The sequence below is a fragment of the Erpetoichthys calabaricus genome, chromosome 2 (genome assembly GCF_900747795.2).
Source record: "Erpetoichthys calabaricus chromosome 2, fErpCal1.3, whole genome shotgun sequence".
NCBI classification, from domain to species: Eukaryota; Metazoa; Chordata; class Cladistia; order Polypteriformes; family Polypteridae; genus Erpetoichthys; species Erpetoichthys calabaricus.
This window is the reverse complement of record NC_041395.2, coordinates 264,389,078-264,408,942: the sequence shown is the minus strand read 5'-3', so window position 1 is coordinate 264,408,942 and position 19,865 is coordinate 264,389,078. Positions and strand designations below refer to the sequence as shown.

The 19,865-nt window shown below is 35.2% G+C and overlaps 1 protein-coding gene across 1 annotated transcript in view; it reads left to right on the top strand.

The window, feature by feature from the left end:
- plce1 (phospholipase C, epsilon 1) overlaps positions 1-19,865 on the top strand; it is a 310,336-nt gene that overhangs the window by 275,790 nt on the left and 14,681 nt on the right. The window contains 5 exon segments of the mRNA XM_051923099.1: positions 265-591; positions 1,965-2,128; positions 12,073-12,334; positions 12,971-13,089; positions 15,347-15,472. Coding sequence (XP_051779059.1) covers positions 265-591; positions 1,965-2,128; positions 12,073-12,334; positions 12,971-13,089; positions 15,347-15,472 — 998 coding nt within the window.

Sequence of the window (19,865 nt, the reverse complement as noted above, 5' to 3'; positions counted from 1 at the left end):
AATACTTAATTGAAAACCTGTAGTCACTGTGGCTCTCCGGAATTGGAGTTGGCCAACCCTGGTATATACTTTCCACCCTTTTACTTACTGTTGTGTATATCAGAGGCTTCGCCACAGTTGCTGATGTCTGAGGTTTGATCCCTGTAAGAGGTTGCAAAAGTGCATACACCTGATAAGCCCCATTTAGGGTGAAATGCATATTGTGTACTCTGTATTATTTGGCAGGTACTTTATCACATGTATATAAATATGTATATATTTCAGGCTCTTTAGACAACATGCGACTCAGCTGGGAGGAATCCTCTGCTTCATTGTCTCCTCCTCCTGTTCCTCTTCCCTCTTCTACACTTAGTCCAAATACTTCACTGAGTGCAATTATTCGAACACCTAAATGCTATCATATCTCTTCTGTCAATGAGAATGCAGCAAAACGTCTCTGTAGGAGATATTCACAGAAGCTAATTCAGCACACTACTTGCCAGCTACTGAGAACATACCCAGCTGCAACAAGAATTGACTCTTCAAATCCACATCCTCTTATTTTCTGGCTGCATGGGATTCAGCTGGTGGCACTGAATTATCAAACAGATGGTAAGAAATAACAGGTTTATGTCTGTATTCAAAAGTGTTCTGTTCTGTTTCTTATACTTATAATTCAAAATGGCATGCTCAGTAACTGAGTTACACTGACATACTTATACATATAGTTTCTTTGTTTATTTTTTGTAATTCTTGCTTTTATTCCCGTAACTGAAGTCACAACCAGCATCTCTTATTTAGAGCATTCACATGGCATACTGCATTTTACAAAGAAGTGTAAAAATTTGAAAATACAAACTCCTGAATGTATTTGCGGTATAGGGCATTTTTCATTCATTTTTTAAAAACATCTACTGTATGTTTCTTTGTTGATGTTGCTTGGCTTAGAGTGGTTTTAAAGTGACATTACTGCCTAGAGGTGAGATGAGTACTAATATGACTTGTTTACACTTAGTAGAAATCAATCTAGACAGCAGAACACTCATCGTGTAGGCTTTTGACTAAAGTTTTAAAAACTCATTAAGATGAAAAATTGATTTAGCATAAAGTAAGGAATATCATATATATCTTCTACTTGAGTAAGAAGTTCATTACCTGTTGAGTGTTTTAAAGAAAATTAAGGAAAAAGTAATCGCAAAACTCCTTGTTAAAATAAAACTATTTAGGTGCATTCTGAAACACATGCAGTTGTGCCTTTATTCCACTCCAAAAATTTTCTATAAATGGTAATGGCAGACTCAGTTAAAGGTTTTGCTCTGATATAGTAAATACTTCCTGGATGCCACATAAAACATGGCCATGTTTCCCCTAATTATGGGATGTAGCTTAACAGTACTGTAGATAAGAGAAGAAATTCTTAGATAGGACTTCCTATTGTCTCAGAAGTTATTTACTTGTCTTGGTTAATGTTTATTAGAAAGAAATACCAAATATTTGTTTGATTTTCTATTACTTCAACAAGCTTCAACATCCTTATAATGTACAGTATCAAAATGCTTTAAGCCAAAGTTAAATTCTGTTTAAATCAATAAATTAACTTGATTATTAAAATATTAAATGAATTGCTTATGAAACAGATCTTCTTACTAACATATTTATGTACCACCCTGCAAAATGTTTGAAATATTTTGAAACAAAAGTACTTTGCACAGATAAATCAATGTTTTAAATGTTTCATGCTTTTCTACTAGATCAGAGAATGGTTCTTGTATCAGTCAAATGCATTCAAATATTCACAGACTTCTGTGCGTTTCATCTTTAATACCGGTACTATATAAGTCATAAATATCAGGCTTTGTGTTAGTTTTTGGACTTTTTAAAACAAATGTTTTTGATTAGTTTGAGACCATATGCTGCATTGTATGCACAGAACAGCTATCATTGTTTCTATAGTGTTGCCTTTTTACATTGTTCTGTTTCAATAGACCTTCCCATGCAGCTGAATGCAGCAATGTTTGAGGAAAATGGTGGTTGTGGATATGTTTTAAAGCCACCAGTTCTCAGAGACAAAAGCTGCCCAATGTACCAGCAGTTCTCACCTTTAGAAAGAGATGTTGAGAGTATGGGTCCTGCTGTTTTCTCTTTAATTGTAAGTATAAATTCTCCAGCGAGAGTCATAGTTACAGTATTGCAATATTTATATAAGTAGCTTAGGCATATGAGTTAAAATACAGTTCTTTTTAGGAGAAATTCAGTTTATTTAAAAACTATGGTCTTTGTTTATAAAATTAATATACATTCAAAATTCCTTGGATCCTGTCTTATTGCTTCTCAGATTGCAAATAACAATGTGAAAGTGTGCCTAAATTTTCCAAATCTTATTTTAATAGTTTCAACATAATTTCTCTATTAATATCCTGCAGGCAACTTGTTGCGGTGAGTGATAAGCACTGATCCACTTAGGTCTCATAATACAGTACTGGTTTGGCTCAAAAAGGCTACATTAAGATTTGGCAGAAAACTGTATTAAACATATGTAGGGAAAGGGTAGTGTTAAGCTTTTCCCAGAACTCTTTACCTTTCATTTTAAACTGCAACCATTCTGAGCTGTGCCATTTATTCAGATTTATATATGTATTTTTTTTCACTAGATTCTTTGAGTTTCATTAGCTCTTAAGTAAGGTGGGATTAAAATTTCTTCCCTTATCTCCCTAAATTGCTCCTTCCTCTGCCCAGCCATTTCAGTTACAATAAGGCTATCAAGGTTTTTCATTTTTGTAATGGCTATGAATGGAAATACTGAATTAAATTGTGTAAATTACAAATTAAAAAGGATTCACATTCTGGTTACTCAGGTTTTCCTTCCACATCCACATGACATGGGTGTTAATTGGCCAGGTTTAACTGTTGCCGGTATCTGAAAGTTTGCACTGCAATTGCTTCCTGCCTTGTTTATGAAGCTTTTGAGATATGATCCCTCTCACTGAACCCATGAAAACAGAATTATTTTTTTTTATTGGTGAATAAATGGATTGGTGTAAAGGACCAAGACCTTTACTTGGATGAAATGAGATTGAAAATGGATAGTTTTAAATTTAAAATAAAGTTATTATAATAGATTAAACATATTGTATATAATGTTTTACATGTTATTGCTAAAACACATTTTGATTCCTTCTATCCTTTACTAGATTTGCTTGGGAAATTCTGTAAAATAATGAAACTCAGTTTTAGTTACTGTTGGTGGTGGATGATAGGCTCCAATTTTGATCTCTCAACAAGTGATATTTAAGTTTTCAGCTTACCAGCCAGTTGTTGAGCCATGTATGTGGAATATAAAGAACTCAATGGTGGTACACACGGGTAACACTGAGCTCCAGATCTTTACGAACAAACCGCCATATGCTATTGAAGTTTATTTTTTACCTTTTATTTCCATTCAGTGCTGTACCTCTGCATTTTTTTACATTTTAGGAGCTGTGCTTTGACTTAAAAAAGGGAAAGACTTTTTCCAAAAAACCTTGTGAGTTAATATGAGTGCCATTTTTCTGAACCTGTTTACTGCAGTTCAATTTAAGCAGGTCAAATACTATCTAGGTAGCATATACTGTATATGGCCAATGTAGTATCAGGGCTATGTGTTTTCATGCTTGCTTAATTCTGAAATGCAGGACTAAATTATTAATAAATCTAGCTTTCATAAATGTACTTTTTTCCTTTTAGAATTCTTGTGTTTTTGGCATCTTTTTGTCTTTAATTGAAATTGGGGAAGAAAAGGTTTTAGTCCCTTTTAATGTAAAAACAGGCCTCTGTTTCAGTAACTCATCTGCTAATATTAAACAATCTTTGCTTTTTGTAAGGTACTAGTCGCCAGGAGCATATATTTAAGTCATATTTAATTTGCATTTAGCTAACCTGTTCAGTCCAGATTTAACTATCTCGGGGCTTAGCACCTACACCAGCAATGTTGAGCCAAATGAGATTAAAGCATATTCCAAGATTATTTCTATAGGATTTGAGAGAAACAACACTCTGTCTAGGAAGAACATGCAGACTCTATGAAGACAGTGACACAGCTTCCTGGAGCTTGTAGGCAACAGCACCACCCACTGCAACATCATTTTGCCATATACATAATTATATTTCTGATACTGAAATAAAATCAGATTATTAAACAGTAAATAATGTGCACTTCTTAAAACTTGTGGGAGCAAACCTCACCCGCTCTCTCTCTCTCTGAATGTGGATTTTGCATACTCACACCATGTCTGCATGTATTTTCTGTAAACTGCAGTTTTCTCACTCACCCTAAAACATCCAAATAGGCCAGTTTATCTGATTTGGCCCTGTATGGCTGAATGTAGATATACGAACTGAAACACTGAATTGTACTGGAAAAGACAATTCAGAAAATGATTGAAGTAAGTATAATTTATTAATTTTTTATGTTTTATTTTCAGGATTAAATTATAATAATGATTAGCATTTTAATAAGCTGCTTACAATTTAAATTTTACTGTTAAATTAGTTTGATTCTTTTGTAATTAAGCTACTGTTTGAAATTTGTTTTAATCCAGTTCATGCATTGAATTTAATTAAATGTGAAATAATACAAATCACCATCATATATCCCAGTTTTGGATTTATGTCCTTGCAGAGGATGCAGGAGGTCTTAGATCGCAACAGCTGTTAATGAATTTATCTGTTATTAGTCTTTCATCTATACGGTACCTTCTGTTATTCCTAATAATTTTGAATGCCATCAGGTACGTTGGCTCATTTTCTTTTTAACAAACAGTGAGAGATTCATTCAAATAGGGGTGGGCGGTATGACCAAAATTCTATATCACGGTATTTTTCTAAATTATACCGGTTTCACGGTATTTGACGGTATTTTTTTCCTATGCGTGAGTGGATGGTAACCACATTTTCCACTGCAATTACTGCAGTAGACTGGCTAAGATTAACCTATTCCACTGTCATGAGCATTGTACATTGTACAAAAAAAAAACATTTTAATGTGCACACAAGTATTAATACAGGTTTGCATGGCCCCATAAAGTGATAGTTTTCAAGGGGGTGGCACTAATGAAAAGAAGGAATCACACTGCATGACAGATGCAGTCAAAATATAGAACCTTTTTATTGAACAAATTTTGCAAAAACTTAAACTATAATTTTGACAACATATTTTCAACCATCCAAAGAGGCATTTAGACTTAGTAAAATATCCAGAGGTACTTGTCAAAAGTTGTATTGCACTGAACATGTCTTAGAAAAGGAATAAATAGTAAATATTTTTTGTAAACCAACTACACTTTCTGTTAATGTTAACCATCTCTGTCCACTGACATGTTAAAGTGACTTTTTAAACAGCTTTACCATCATTAAACTGCATAATATTTAAACTAATAAATAATAACAATAAAATAAATAATTGTATTATTACTGATAGTTGCACTATTACTTCAAGACTTCAAGCCCAGGTGCATTACACAGTATTCACCAAATTAAAATAAAATAAAACAAGTGCAACTTGGGGATGACATCTTTACCAACTGAACCATCATTTAGGCAAACTGCATTAATATGGACCTTGCTTCAAGCTAAGCTATATACATAAATAATAAAACTGCAACTTGCATTTATCATACTATGTGTGGTATAGCTCTACGGAATCGTATTAGGGCCACAGTGAAGAAAAGAAATATGAACACAGGGAAGAAAAGAACAAACTATATGTCAAGAATAAAGTCAACATGTTGACTTTATTCTCGACATTTGTACTTCAATTTTGACGCTTATGTCGAGATTAAAGTCGACATTTCCACTTTATTCTCGCTGTTTATGTCGAGATTAAAGTCAACATTTCCTCTTTATTCTAATAGTTTAATTTATAATTAAAGTAGAATGTCGTAAACTAAACTTCATCCTAAAATCAATGTTTAATTTACTAGATTTTGTCAAACCCCGTCATAAGTTAATGCACCACATTAAATGCTTTGCGTTAAGTGTTCCCTGACCCAGTTGTTAATCTCTACGCGCTTCTTAAACTGACTTCCTCCGAACTAAGAGGAGGCGCCGACAGCAATCACCACACAGAATACATTCACTTCATGATATTCCTGCTGTCTGAAAATTTAGAATGCTAAGATAAATACTTGATATCATTTTCATGATGAAATGCATTAAAGCAGGTATTAAACATGCACGGTAGTGAGGCGGTAGTGCTGCTCCCTCACAGTAAGGGGTCCCCAGGTGTACGTTCAGTGTAAAGAACTTTATGGCAGGTGTGACAAGGCTCGAAAAAACTGGATGTAAGAATGGGTATCGCAAAGGTTTAACTTAAATATTGTGTAAATGTTGGGGTTGTGATCTGGTGGTCGGAGACACGAACACGGAATTCAATGGATGTTCTTCTGCGCGGGCTTTCTTTATTGTATGCGTGCTATCTCTGTCTGACGTACCAAAACCCCAGTTCCTATCCTTCCTATTTCTTTCTTCACATAACCAATCACCACACGATAAACGTCTTTGTGAAATTAAAACTAGTTATAAACTTAGCCCACGGAGTGTTCAGAACTTTAGAAATATCTTCGTTATACATGTTTAATTATGCCATCCATTCAGGGTTGCGCCCATCCCAATAAGTATTGTGTGTGAGGCAGAAGCAAATCCTGAACGAGTCGCCAGCACATCGCAGGGTGAATACGAGCAAAACATACACTAACAGGGTCAATATAGCATAACAAAACCCCATATCCTACATGACTTTGAAAGGAAACTGAAGCACGCCGAGTAAACCCAACAGAAAAATATGCAAATTCAAAGCAGGGAACACCCGGGACCCCCTTGCTGCGAGGCAGCAGTGCAAGCTCCACGCCGCTGTGCCCCCACATGATTAATACATGCTTTACTGCATTTCATCATGAAAATGATATCAAGTATTTATCTTAGCATTCTAAATGTTCAGAGAGCATGAATCTCATGAAATGAATGTATTCTGTGCGGCGATCGCTGCGGCGCCTCCTCAGTACAAGAGGAAGTCAGTTTAAGAAGCATGTACTGATTTAACCTGGTTCGGGAACACTTAACACAAAGCATTTAATGTGCTATATAACTTATGACGGGGTTTGAGAAAATCTAGTAAATTAAATATTCATTTTACAATGAAGTTTAGTTTATGATGTTCTACTTTAATGACAAATTACGAGAATAAAGTCAACATGTCGACTTCAATCTTGACATAAACGGCGAGAATAAAGTAGAAATGTCGAGAATAAAGTCAACATGTCGACTTTATTCTCGTCATAAGCGTCGAGATTAAAGTCAACATGTCGCCACACTATTACACAGTACCCAGGTACATTACACTGTATTGAAAACAAATAAAACAAGTACAACTTGGCTTGCAATATTATCCAATAGTATAGAAACAGTATTTACACATTTGAACATAATGGTCCACATGCGACCTTTTAAAACCAAAGTATCTCCAGGCAACGGACGTGACTCCTTTTTTTCGGCAAATGTTCTTCTGTATCATCATGTTCAACTTTATCATCAGCTACAGCTTCAGTTTCAGAATGTTCTCTGTCCATTTTCACTGCGCAATACCTACACTACCTATTTAGCGGTGTAGCAGTGAAAAAGAGCCCCCGCGCAACACATCTGTGATTAGCGGTGTAGCAGTGAAAAAGGTCCCCACTTGAACAGTTTCCCGCTGCGCCACATTCCGAACGTCATTTAGGCAATTTAAACCGGTGTTGCGGTATAAGAAAAATCCATATCATAACAAAAATAAAAAAACGTTTTCGGTAAGAACCGGTATACCACCCGGCACTACATTCAAACACTTCTCACTAGATTCATACCAGGCTCTTTTAATAGTTTCTCAAGGGCTCACAAGAAGATCAGTGAAAAGTGGCATTAGTGAAACGTATCCAAAAAACCTTCCCCTTAAGAAGAATAGTCACCTAGAGTTTTGATGAAAGTAGCAGTTTAAAACAGAGACATGATATGAAGCAATGCTAAATAATTAAATAATCAGGGCATTTGAGTTTTCAGTATAGAAAATATTGTAATAAATGAACGGCGCTCAAATTGTATGAGAAAACTAAAGTATAATATCAAGACGCAAACCTGAATGGCACCAAGAAAAGGTGTTAGATATTTAGACAATTTTAAAATCCTGAAGTGGTGGAATTATCGACACTGGCAACATCTTGCTAATGTGTGTAAATAAGTAATGATGCTGGAGAAGGGAAATGTCACAAAGATGGAAAAAAAAAGTCCAAAAAGGTAAATGTATAGTGAAAGTGCTATTTCTATACTAGTGGAATAAGTGGAAAAGTCCAAGGCTATCTTACTAATGAGAGGTAAAGGTATTTACACAATGTGATAAAGATGGTAGCAGTAGTTAGAAATAGCTCAGAGAATGACTGTGGCTTGGTTTTAAGCAAACAAAGAGTTAGGAATAGTAAAACAGTTCCATTAAAAGAAAATAAAAGCTATATAAATGAGAAAACAGAAGTGATAGGCCTCACACAAGGGTGCACACTCTCAGCAAAATTATATAAATACATAAATGCGCATAAACATTACAATTGCATGAAATGTGAGATTAAATAAATGTATCATCTGATGTGAGCAAAAGTAAATAAATGTGTCATGAAATGTGTTTATAAATAAATATATGTATCATTTAGATAAATTTTGCGTGTAATATTCCTCCAAACGCATCATGTGTTTTGATTGGTGAATCGTCTTCTGTTGATTGCTGCTGGAGATAGAGGTAAATAATAAACCACATGAATTAATTAGAAAAATGCTTACCACTGCCAATGAAATGGATTCTACCACAGAATTTCAGAGTGAAATATGAAGATTTTTCAGAACAAATTACAATGTTGGCGGCCCTTTTAGACTACAGTATTGTTGAAACTATTTTTGAAAACATCGAAGAGCTAGTGCAATGGACTAGGCAACACACCAGGTCAGGTGATGAAGTTACCTTCCCTAGATGCCCATCATTTGACATTCCAACTGAGTCAATAGAACACTTTCCTTTATGTGTTTTACAAGTACGACAGATTGCCGATCTGCATGGTGTATCAGAGATGACCATCAGAAGGCGAATGAGCCAGTGTGAGATACGGTGAGCTATACCTGTATCAGTTTAGACACTTTGACACAGAAAGCCCAAAGCAGCTCCAACTAATATTTTGAACTGAATATCTGACCCTTGTTTTAAGAGTCTAAAGTCAGGTGCATATTCGCAGCTCCTTTTTAAATACTTTTACAGCTTAGATCAGTAGCAAACTAGTCAAATTACCTGGCACACACTGCTTAAACCGCTTTGGGCCATCTAACTTGTGACATTTTTCTGACAAGAAGCACACCAGTTAAATTGCAGTTGGGTTAGGGTTAAATGGATGTGCTTATTATCATAAAACTGCTAGATGTCTGAAGGCCAAACATGAAGAAAACCCTTTCCAGTGCCTAAGTATTGCTAAATATCACAGATCAGTGTTGTAGATAAGAAAGTATTGTCAACAATGGCAGTTCACCTAACCTGCATGTCTTTGAACCGTGGAAGGAAACCAGAGGAAGCTCAGATGGAGAGAATATGTAAACTCTATGCAGGATGGCATGATCTCATTGTGTATTCTTGCTCTCTTATACTATCCAAAAGAACAGGCTTTTCATTTATTTAGTATTTTCTTTTATGGCATGTGTCTGTCATTTTCCTATGTTCGTTTCAGAAATAATATGTGTTTGATTTTCTGTACATTTATATGCTTTGTCCTATTATATTATGAAATTATAATGTTATGGTTACTTCATATTACTTTTAACTTTTTTCATTGCATGGAAGGATTAAAGCGTCACCTTACAATGAAAGTCTTGCCAATCGACTGCTTTTCAGCCAACTTCTGATTTTTGTTGTAGGTGACTTGAGGGGTGGAATTAACTTAGGGCTCGTTTATACTTCACGCTCAGAACGCGCACGCATCATGGCTGGCGTTCCCAGCATTCATTTGACGCGTCCTCTGAGCAGCTCCTCAGGAATTAATGCGACGTGTACGAGAGTTGCAGTACAAGCAAAAAGTGGGGGGGGGCGCAGTGTGATAAAAGTCGGAACGTGACGTCAGAGTCTCTGTTTACTATCTACACGTGACAGAAAGACGCTATGTGCGTGCTTCAATGTTTGGCCGTCTTTCTTTTCTGGTGCTTCCTCCTGACCTGACAGCAGCAGGAAACAGCAATAGATCGCTACACAGAACACATTAAATGTATGATATTCTAAGTCTCTGCACATTTAGAATCCTTAGATATATACTTGATATCACTTTCATGATGAAATGTAATGAAGTATGTATGCTACATTTTACAGATAAATCGTTAATTTCGTTTAAATAATGAACACTGTTAATAATTACACACATGGGGGTGACACGGTGGAGAAGCAGTAGCGCTGCTGTCTTGCAGAGAGTTACGTCCCTGATATTCACTGGAGTTTACATGTTTTCCTGCTGGGTTTCCACAGTTGGCTCCGGTTTCCTTCCAAAGATATGCAGATTTGGTGACACTAAAATGACGCTAGTGTATGGGAGTGCTTGTATTCATCTTGCGATGAGCTGATGCCTCATCCAGGGATTATTTCTACGTCGTGCCCAATGCTAGCTGGAATGGCCACATCCCTGGATTGATGGAATTAATCATTAAACATCCTTTTCAGAGATATTGTGGTAAGGTGTCATCGGAATTTAATGGGTGTTCCAGGCAATGCACAACACAGTGAAGCCAAACTTGTTCTCACCGTGATAATATCTCGCACTGCCACCTGGTGGTTTACTCCAGATTTACGTAAAGTACACGCACAAGTATAAACGGTACAATGCTTGCATAGCAGGAGCATCCGCCGCAGCATGCGTCGCGTGAAGTATAAACTCAGCCCAAGTAGTACTTTATGTCTGCTCATAAAATGATTGCTTAAGAAGGGAAACACAAGCAAAAGTAACTTGTACTTTTAGCACGTGCATCGTAAAGTTGCGTGTTAATCTGTAAGATTAATCGTTTTCAGGAAATGCACCCCAGGTCATTATTAGGTTCTTTCAAGTCAATTTTCTCAATTCATGTGCTTCTGCACTGAGCAATACAACAATTTTTATCATGTTTTCCAATAGAAAACAGTAGGCTAGGGGTTTGCACGACACTAATTTTTGCTGTACCATTCCCGATCACTCCTGTCATAGTTTTACCCTGCTTCTCACAAAATTCCATTCCATTTCCATCTATTCCTGCCTTCTTTCTCTTGCTCTTGCAAAATATTTTATTTGTACTCCCGACTGTATTCATGGTTTCTCCTCTGAAATGTACTTGAATTCGGGATATAGTGTAAGTGGATTCTAATAACAGCAGTAAATATATTTGGGGTGGGGTAGGGATATGACACAGATTTGAGTAAATTCGTTTATCACTGCTTTTTGTTTTTCACAGTACAATCACAGCTGATCTACTGATACTGTTTTCAAAAAATAATAACTAGATAAAGGCTAACAAGGTGGCCTCTTTATTTCCTGACAATGCCCCTTTTTGAGATCTTTCTTTTGGCAAGGATGATGGTTATGTCACAGGTGAGAGACAAAGATACAGTATCTGCTTTCTCCAAAAAGCCATGCAACCTGGCATTTTGTGTTGCATCTTGTGTAGCTCGTAACCAATAGCCCCCAGTCTTTCTTATACTGAGTTTGTTGTACAGGTTCAACCATCTGCATATCACTGTTTTCAAGAAAAATAGTGACAGTTTTGCAAGCTTTTCTTGTCAGCATAAGTAGCATTCAAGAAGGTGGGCCATTGTCTTAGTGATATGAAAAGAATTGTATCTATTCACTGCTATACAGTAACTTTAATATTACTTTAAAAAGAAAGAAAAGTATTTTGTAATATAAGTGAAAATATGCAGAAAATAAGTGAGAATGTGTTATGTGATTCTTTAAGTATATTTTCAAGATAAAATATACAGGAAATGCAATAATAATAGTTAGGAAGTGACTTACATTTTGTTATATTTTATTTCTTTTTTGTTAGATTATTTCTGGGCAGAATGTCTGTCCTGGTAACACATCAGGGAGCCCCTGTGTAGAAGTAGATGTACTTGGAACTCCAGCTGACAGTTGCCACATGAGAACCAAACCTATTCATCGCAACACCTTAAATCCTATGTGGAATGAACAATTCCTTTTCCATGTCTACTTTGAGGATCTGGCTTTTATTCGCTTTGCAGTAGTTGAAAATAACAGCTCTGCTGTCACTGCTCAACGCATAATTCCATTGAAGGCACTAAAAAGAGGTAAATGGCTCAGGTTTCCTTAAATGCAATTGAAAAGGTCATTTTTGTATAGAATCAACTTGACAATCAATTTAAACTACTTTATATAAAAAGAAAACTTCTCAAAATAAAAATAAATAAGGTAATAGACTCATTTTTCAGGTATGTTTGGGTAAACTTGACTTTCAATTGACAGTGTCAATTTTTCAATGAATAATGTATTTTTTAATTTAATATTACTCAGAAAACAGAAAGCTTAACAATTTTTTGTAGAAGCGGTTTTCCTAAAGGTTTAAAGTGACATTTTGTGTTAATTTAATATTAATATAACCAAATAACCTAACTAAATGTTGCAGTATTTCCTATAGGAAATACATATGGTGTTATGTTTCTACCAATGTAGTGTTTGTAAATAATGGTTGTACAGAAAACAGAGCAATAATTTCCAAATTATTATTCTGGTTGTTAGTTTGGTTATTTGAATACTATTTTGTTACTTTCTTCGTTTATATAATCAACATTTCTTCATCAGTTCAATAGCCCTCTTTCCAACATTTAAAATTTAGTTGGCTGACATTTTCTGCATGAATGTAAACAGTATCTTCTGAGTGAGACTAGACAGAAGATGATTTGTATTGGACATGTGTTTTATTTCAGGGTACAGGCATTTACAGCTGAGAAATCTTCACAATGAGCCGCTGGAAGTATCAACGCTGTTTATTTACAGTAGGAGGACAGAAGAGAATCCTAATGGGACAACTGTACCTACTTCATCCGTTAGTATACTATGCACTTTTTAAAACCTAATTAGTGCATATTAACCAAAGCTTTCCCTAATTAGACACCAAAGGACACAGTGAAGCATTTCCAGATTTACCTAAAATCATTCTTCAATAAATTAAAAGCTCCCTTGTAAAAGGAAAATGATTACAGAAGCCAATAGCACCAGAAATGTTTATTAATTCTTTACATTCTTCTCAACATCCATCCATTTTCTAAACTATTTTTCAAATACTGAGTCATGGGCAGTGTTATTAAAGATGTACAAATGTTGGTTTTGTAAAATGTCTCTTTAAATGAGTGCATGACTTGCTTTCAATTTTTTCTTCTGCTTTTCTTGCCTCTTCTGTGTATGTTTTTGTTGGGTGTTCCCATGCATTTGATTCAAAAATTCTAGCAAGATGAACAGTCAAAAATGTAAGACATGCTATAGCAAAAACAGTGAAAAAACTTCCAACTGGCAGTCTGAATTAGTATTGTTGCCAGAATGTATTATAAAACATTTTGAATCAAGCCAAATCTCTGCTTTTAAGTAACGCATAACATTGGGATGCACTGCACTATGCTTTTAAATTCCTCTCAAATCCTTCTGTTGTTGGCTAAAACTAGTTTAATTTTTAAAAAGCCTTGAACAGGATTTCCAAAACATTTTTAATTTTTAAAGACGTCAGCAATTTCCTTGTCGTTATTTCAAAGTTATATTAGAATATATATGCACAATGCATGAAAAGCCCTTAGAACCTCAAAAAGCTCTATCATCATAAATGAAAAATGTTTACACACCCAATGAATGAATCACATTTACTGCTCTTTGCTTTTACTTTGTGGTTTATGCAAAGTTGGACTGGCTTCTAGATTAAATGCATGATGTAAACGTACATACCGACAGTTTGTACAGCAAGTGGGTTGCTCTCCCCAGCTAAGTCAGTAACTGTGGAGAAAAGTACAGAAATACAATTTATTGAACTTCAACAAAAACAATGAAACTATAAAAAAAGGTTCCCCTACAAATTAAAATGTTACTGGCTTTAAATTTTATGATGGTGCTACTGCTACTTTTTGAATAGTTTGTTGATTCTGCCCCTCAAGAGGTAAAAGTGCCTAAATCAAAATATATTCAGCTGCCATGTACAGTTAATACTGACATAAGGATGCGTGTCACTTTTAGGCCGTTTGAAAACGATCACACGTAAGATGACATCATAACTTTCATAGCACCAGTGCCCTTTTTTAAATGGTGTTGTGGTTTCTCTTCATGTGTTTTGTTGTTCTTTTCATGTTATATGTTTTGTTTTGCCAAATAAAATAGCAATGAACAACAGGCTTGTATATGATAAAAGAAATTATATTTATGTGTGATACTGTATGTGTGATCATAGTCAACATAACCAGAAGGTTAGGGATCAGGAGTGTTTTTTGCTTATTGTATTCTTTTATGTTTTATATAACCTGTGGTTTAGATTTGCTTTGCCAGAAAATGTATTGCATGTTGGTAAAGCATTTAAATAAGAAGAGAAAATAAATCTGAGCTGTACTAATTATATTGTGTTACTTTTTTATCAAATGAAACCTTACATTTTTGAAAGAGCCAACGTCATTGGCCTCTTGTATATGGTCACAAAGTTTTCCATGCCCATCCATAGTTAGCATTTTGTGCTTTTGACTAAATACTGAGGATATAAAATAAAAAAACACAAGGATTATATGATACATCTAGGGTGTGAAGAAAAAGAAAGAAGCAATTAAACAATTGCCAGTTTTTTCATAGAGCATGCTGAGTCACTGTTCTTAATAATATAGATAAAGAACAATTAAGGATGGAGTATTTTCTAGTAACTTTTACTGGCTCTTGTCATCAGACATTTATCAAGTGGAACAAAGAAAAACATTCCAGATTGTAGGCACCACATCTTGCTGATGTTTCATTAAACAAATTTGAAATGACATTCCACTTAAAATTGAAATTGCTCAGGATAAGTGACTCACCTATAGTAAGCCATATAATTATCATATATAAAACCATTTCAAATCAGAAAAATGCTAGTGCATGTATTGTATAATAATGTATTAACCCACTTCTTAGACCCAGTTTCTTTTACACTGTCCAAAATTACTGAAGAAGTGCTTGTTTAAGTTTAAATACAGTATCTAGCTAAAATGATTTTTAGGATTGAATATGTAATATACAATGAAAAATCTATTTTACCGTACATTAAAGTCTAATTAAGACTAATTTTTTGACATTGTGTGCAGTTGTTTAGATCTGAAGAAAAACAAGCTACTTCCATCAAAGTAACAGTTCATGGGGTGCCAGGCCCTGAGCCTTTTATTGTCATCACTGTGAAAGAAAAGGCAACAGCCAGAGAACTCATTGAACAAGTAAGTGATCACGTACATATGCATCATACATAATGAACTCAACCCCCCACCACACACTTATCTTTCTCTTTCTCCAAGTGAAAGTATGAGGAAAAAATTATCCATATAACATTTCATTTCAGCATTATTTCAAGTATTTCTAATAAACAGTATTTATGGTAAATTTTCCATCCATCCATTTTCTGATGTAATGCATGGTCTCAAGCATCTCAGGTCTTTCCCTGTAGAATTAGGCACAATTAGTCACTGGGCACATGGCCACACTAAGTTATGTGAGGCCATATTTATAGTCTTCAGTCAACCTAGTATTTTTGACAGGAAACTGGAGAGCTGAAAGAAAATCCACTAAGATGAACATACAGATTTCAGATGGAGAGTAACCAGACCAGGGGCCTCATGCATAAAGCCGTGTGTAGAATTCACACTATAACATGGCGTACGGACAAAAGCGGAAATGTTTGTACGCTCAAAAAAATCCAGATGCATAAATCAATGCAGGAACAATACCTGGGTTGAGCACCAGTCCTTCACAGAGCAAACACACACACAACTCCTCCCAGATATATGCCTCTTTTAATATGCAAATCAATATAAATAGCCCTTAAGCTCAGCGTTCTGTGAAAAGGCAATGGCAAAAGCACAGGGGGGGTGGGAATAGAAGAATTTCAGCGAATACCAAGTAGAGGCAAGGAAAAACTTATTATTTGTTGGTTTAAACAGTGGTATAAATAAACAAAAGGAAGTTGATCGAGAGACATAGAGTGTCGGAGAAACTCGAAAGCTCAAGTTCACAAAGTAGCACAGTTCCCGAAATAAAAAAGAAGTTGTCAGATATCAAAGTCGCTGTGAAAAGGTGAGTCATAGCCCACCGTCTGGGTGTCATATGAAAGCTTATTAGGGTACAGAGAAAAGAGAAAAAAATAGGGACACAATGGGGAAAAAAGCTCAAAATGTCAACTTTAATTTAGAAATTTCCACTTTAATCACATAGTTTATTTTGTCATTAAAGTGGAACATCATAAACTTCATCTTTAAAATGTTTAATTTACTAGTTTCTTAAATACCATTGTAACTAAAGTAGCACATTAAATGCTTTGTTTTTGTATGTGTTCTTCTATGTGCTCTATGTGTGTGAATCACTACATGCTTCTTAAATAGGCTTTCTCTTCCTCAGACAGGACATAGAATCCAATACATTCGTGATATTACAGCTCTCTGAATAATTAAAATACTGAGATGTATACTTGATATCATTTTCATGATAGGAATTAAAGCATGTTATTAAACATGGGAACACAGTGGCGCAGTGATAGTGATGAGCTGGCGCCTCGTCCACAGATTGTTCCTGCCTCCCACAAGATGCTTGCTGTGCCGTGCACGACCTTCAATGAAAAAATTTATTGCAGCAGTACTATCTCTTTCAAACGTACTAACCCCAAATTCCTGTCCTTCCTTTTCTTTCTCCAAGTACCCAATCGCCACACAATCAGCTCTGTAATATATGTTGAGCCATCTGTAAGCTTAGAACGCAGATTCTTCAAAACCTTTAAGGAACATTAAAATATCTTCATAGTACACGTTTAATTATTCTGTCAATCTTCCTTTCCAGTGTTGCGCCAGCCCCAGCAAGAATACAGTGCGAGGCAGGAATAATTGGGCCGCCAGCTCGTTGCTACCGCTGCGACACCGTGTCCTCACATATTTAATTATTAACAGTATAGATTATTTAGATTATATTAATATTTTATCTGTATAATGTAATAAACATATTTTGCTGCATTTCATCTCAAAAATGATATCGTCATCATATATAAATACGCTCTTTATAAAGTGGCTCAGGTTGTGCAATATTATAACTATCGCAAGTTTACAGTGAGGTAATTTTACTTATAAGTTCAAACAGTTCTATAAGGAGCACTTGATGGACTGATTGAGTGCGTTTATAGTTTTTGGGATGAAACTGTTTCTGAACCACGAGGTCCGTACAGGAAAGGCTTTGAAGCATTTATCGGATGAGAGCAGTTCAAATAGACAGCATGGCTGAGGCAGCGTGTGCTTGATGCTGTATACCGATAATTCTCCTTCTGATCAGCTGCTCCGAGTGGTGCAGTGAGAGTAATTTGGAAAAAGATGATCCGCTGTGGCAACCCCAAATGGGAGCAGCGGAAAGTAGAAGAAGAAGGTGCAGTGAGAGTAACAATGCTAAAGCAGCTATGTTTTTTTGGAATAGTTTGGCCATTCCGTGGACCATTATATTGTTACAGGTTAATTACAATCAGATGCCTTAAACTAATAAATAATATGCGGTTAATTTCAGTGTATTTGATAAAGCCACGTCAGGGATGTGGATCTAAAAAGAAAGGGAAACCACACTGGAGCAAAAGCACTGCTTTGACTCTGGGTGCCGCCAGTTTGCAAAACCGAGCGGAGAACTTGTGTACGCCAGGGTTTGAGCTACTGTGAAAATGTGCGTGGCTTTACGCCAAATTTAGGTTTTATACATTGCGATTTGAGTGTGGAAATGGGAGTACACAACATTTTTGTGTGTACGCACCATTTATACATGAGGCCCCAGGTGACCAAGATAGGTCCACAGCATTAAATATTGTATAACCACACCACCTTGTTGATACTACTTTCTTTTACTTGGTGATCTTTTAAAAAAAGATTGATTCACAAAAAGAAAGTTTTAAGATGAACATGACATGACAACAACAATCTGTTTTGATTTTGTAGAAAACAAAATGTAAAGATTTTGTAGCAAAGATCAGCCACAAAATACTAATACTAAGAAAGCATACTATGTTGCCCCAATTAATTTCTTTAATAACCAGCAACCAAACAATAATGAGATGTAAAATGCACCTACAGATGACTAGATAAATTAGACCCCACTTATACTTGTGTCTTTCATATACTATATGTTTCAGTAAAATATTTGTTAAGATAAAAATGAAGATCTGATAAATACTGATCTGCTGTTGTCCATAAAGCATTTGGATAGTGATCTCGTAAAAAAGAAAATCAGGTTTGGGTAGGTGTGGAGAAACAATAAAATTAAATAATAGACTTAATTAACAGCTAAATAAGAGATTAGTTGGAGTGAAATGGTGGCACTTCAGGACTTTTTGAGACACCTTTGGTAGCTAGTCATCAGTTGGCTTTGCAACTTTTTACTGTTTGGATTAATGAAAAAACAGCTAAGTAAGTTAATTGTAATTAAGGTAAAAGAAGTATGTTGAATTAGCAGCAGTGAGTGGACATTATTTCAGAATGAGGCTGGAACGAAACCCTGCAACCAATGTGACTCTTCAGGCTCTGATTTTGACACCCCTGCTTTAGATTGTCAAAATAGTGCATCTCTTTATTTCAGTCTGCTTTGTCTGATAATGACAACTGTAACTCATAAGCCTTAAAACTGAGGGATTCTCACTGTCTGAGCTCATTCGTTTAGTATAACTGTGAGCATTCTTATATGATGCGCACAGAGTTGTGAGAGCAGGGCCTATTTTAGCTTAAAAATAGATTCATACATCAAAATGTGACTCATTCATATAAATAAGGACAAGCCCACTAACTTTTTTCTATGCCGTACATCACAGATACAGTGGCCTAGGTTTGGTAGCATACCTCTGCTACTGTATCATGTAACAGTAAAATACAGTATATTTGAAAATTGTGATTGAGAAGGTAAATTTGGTAAAATTCTAAGGAATGTAAGATGCAGGTTTATCAAGAACTATAAATATTTAGCTGACTAAACTTTACTTTACACTGTACAGTCAACTCCTCATTTTGCAGGAGTGCCAAAGCATTAATCTATTTGCATATAAGAAGTGTATAGGAAAGGATATTGGACAGTACATTTGCAAAAAATAGGTGATAGTTTTTGGTATATGATTTCGTAATTAATATGTGAACATTTACAATAATACTGATTTTTCAAGGTTTGTTTTTTCTTGCACTTAGTGAAATTCTTTTGAATTCAAAGTTTGTTTATTGGGAATGTTAAAAAAAGTAATCACAGTGAAAATGCAGAATTCACACTGTACAGGCCATGTCAAGAGCTCATTACCTTTCCTTTGCAAAATGGGCATCTAACCATTGTTCCATCCTACCAAAAGAATTAAATTCCCCACAATTCCAAGATGTCATTTCTGTTCAATTTTATTTTTTTATCTTCTTTAGTTACATTTAAGTTAACAATTTAAAATTGGAAAGAGGTTTTGTAAGTATATAGTAGGAACTGTAAATAATGGAAATTATGCTTGTTTAATACTAACTTTTACAGTTTAGTAATTTTCCTTAACTGTTTACAATTGATACCCACTTATTAGATTACATTAGATTAATTGTAAGGAAACTTAAATATTTTAAATTTAGAGTTAAAAGT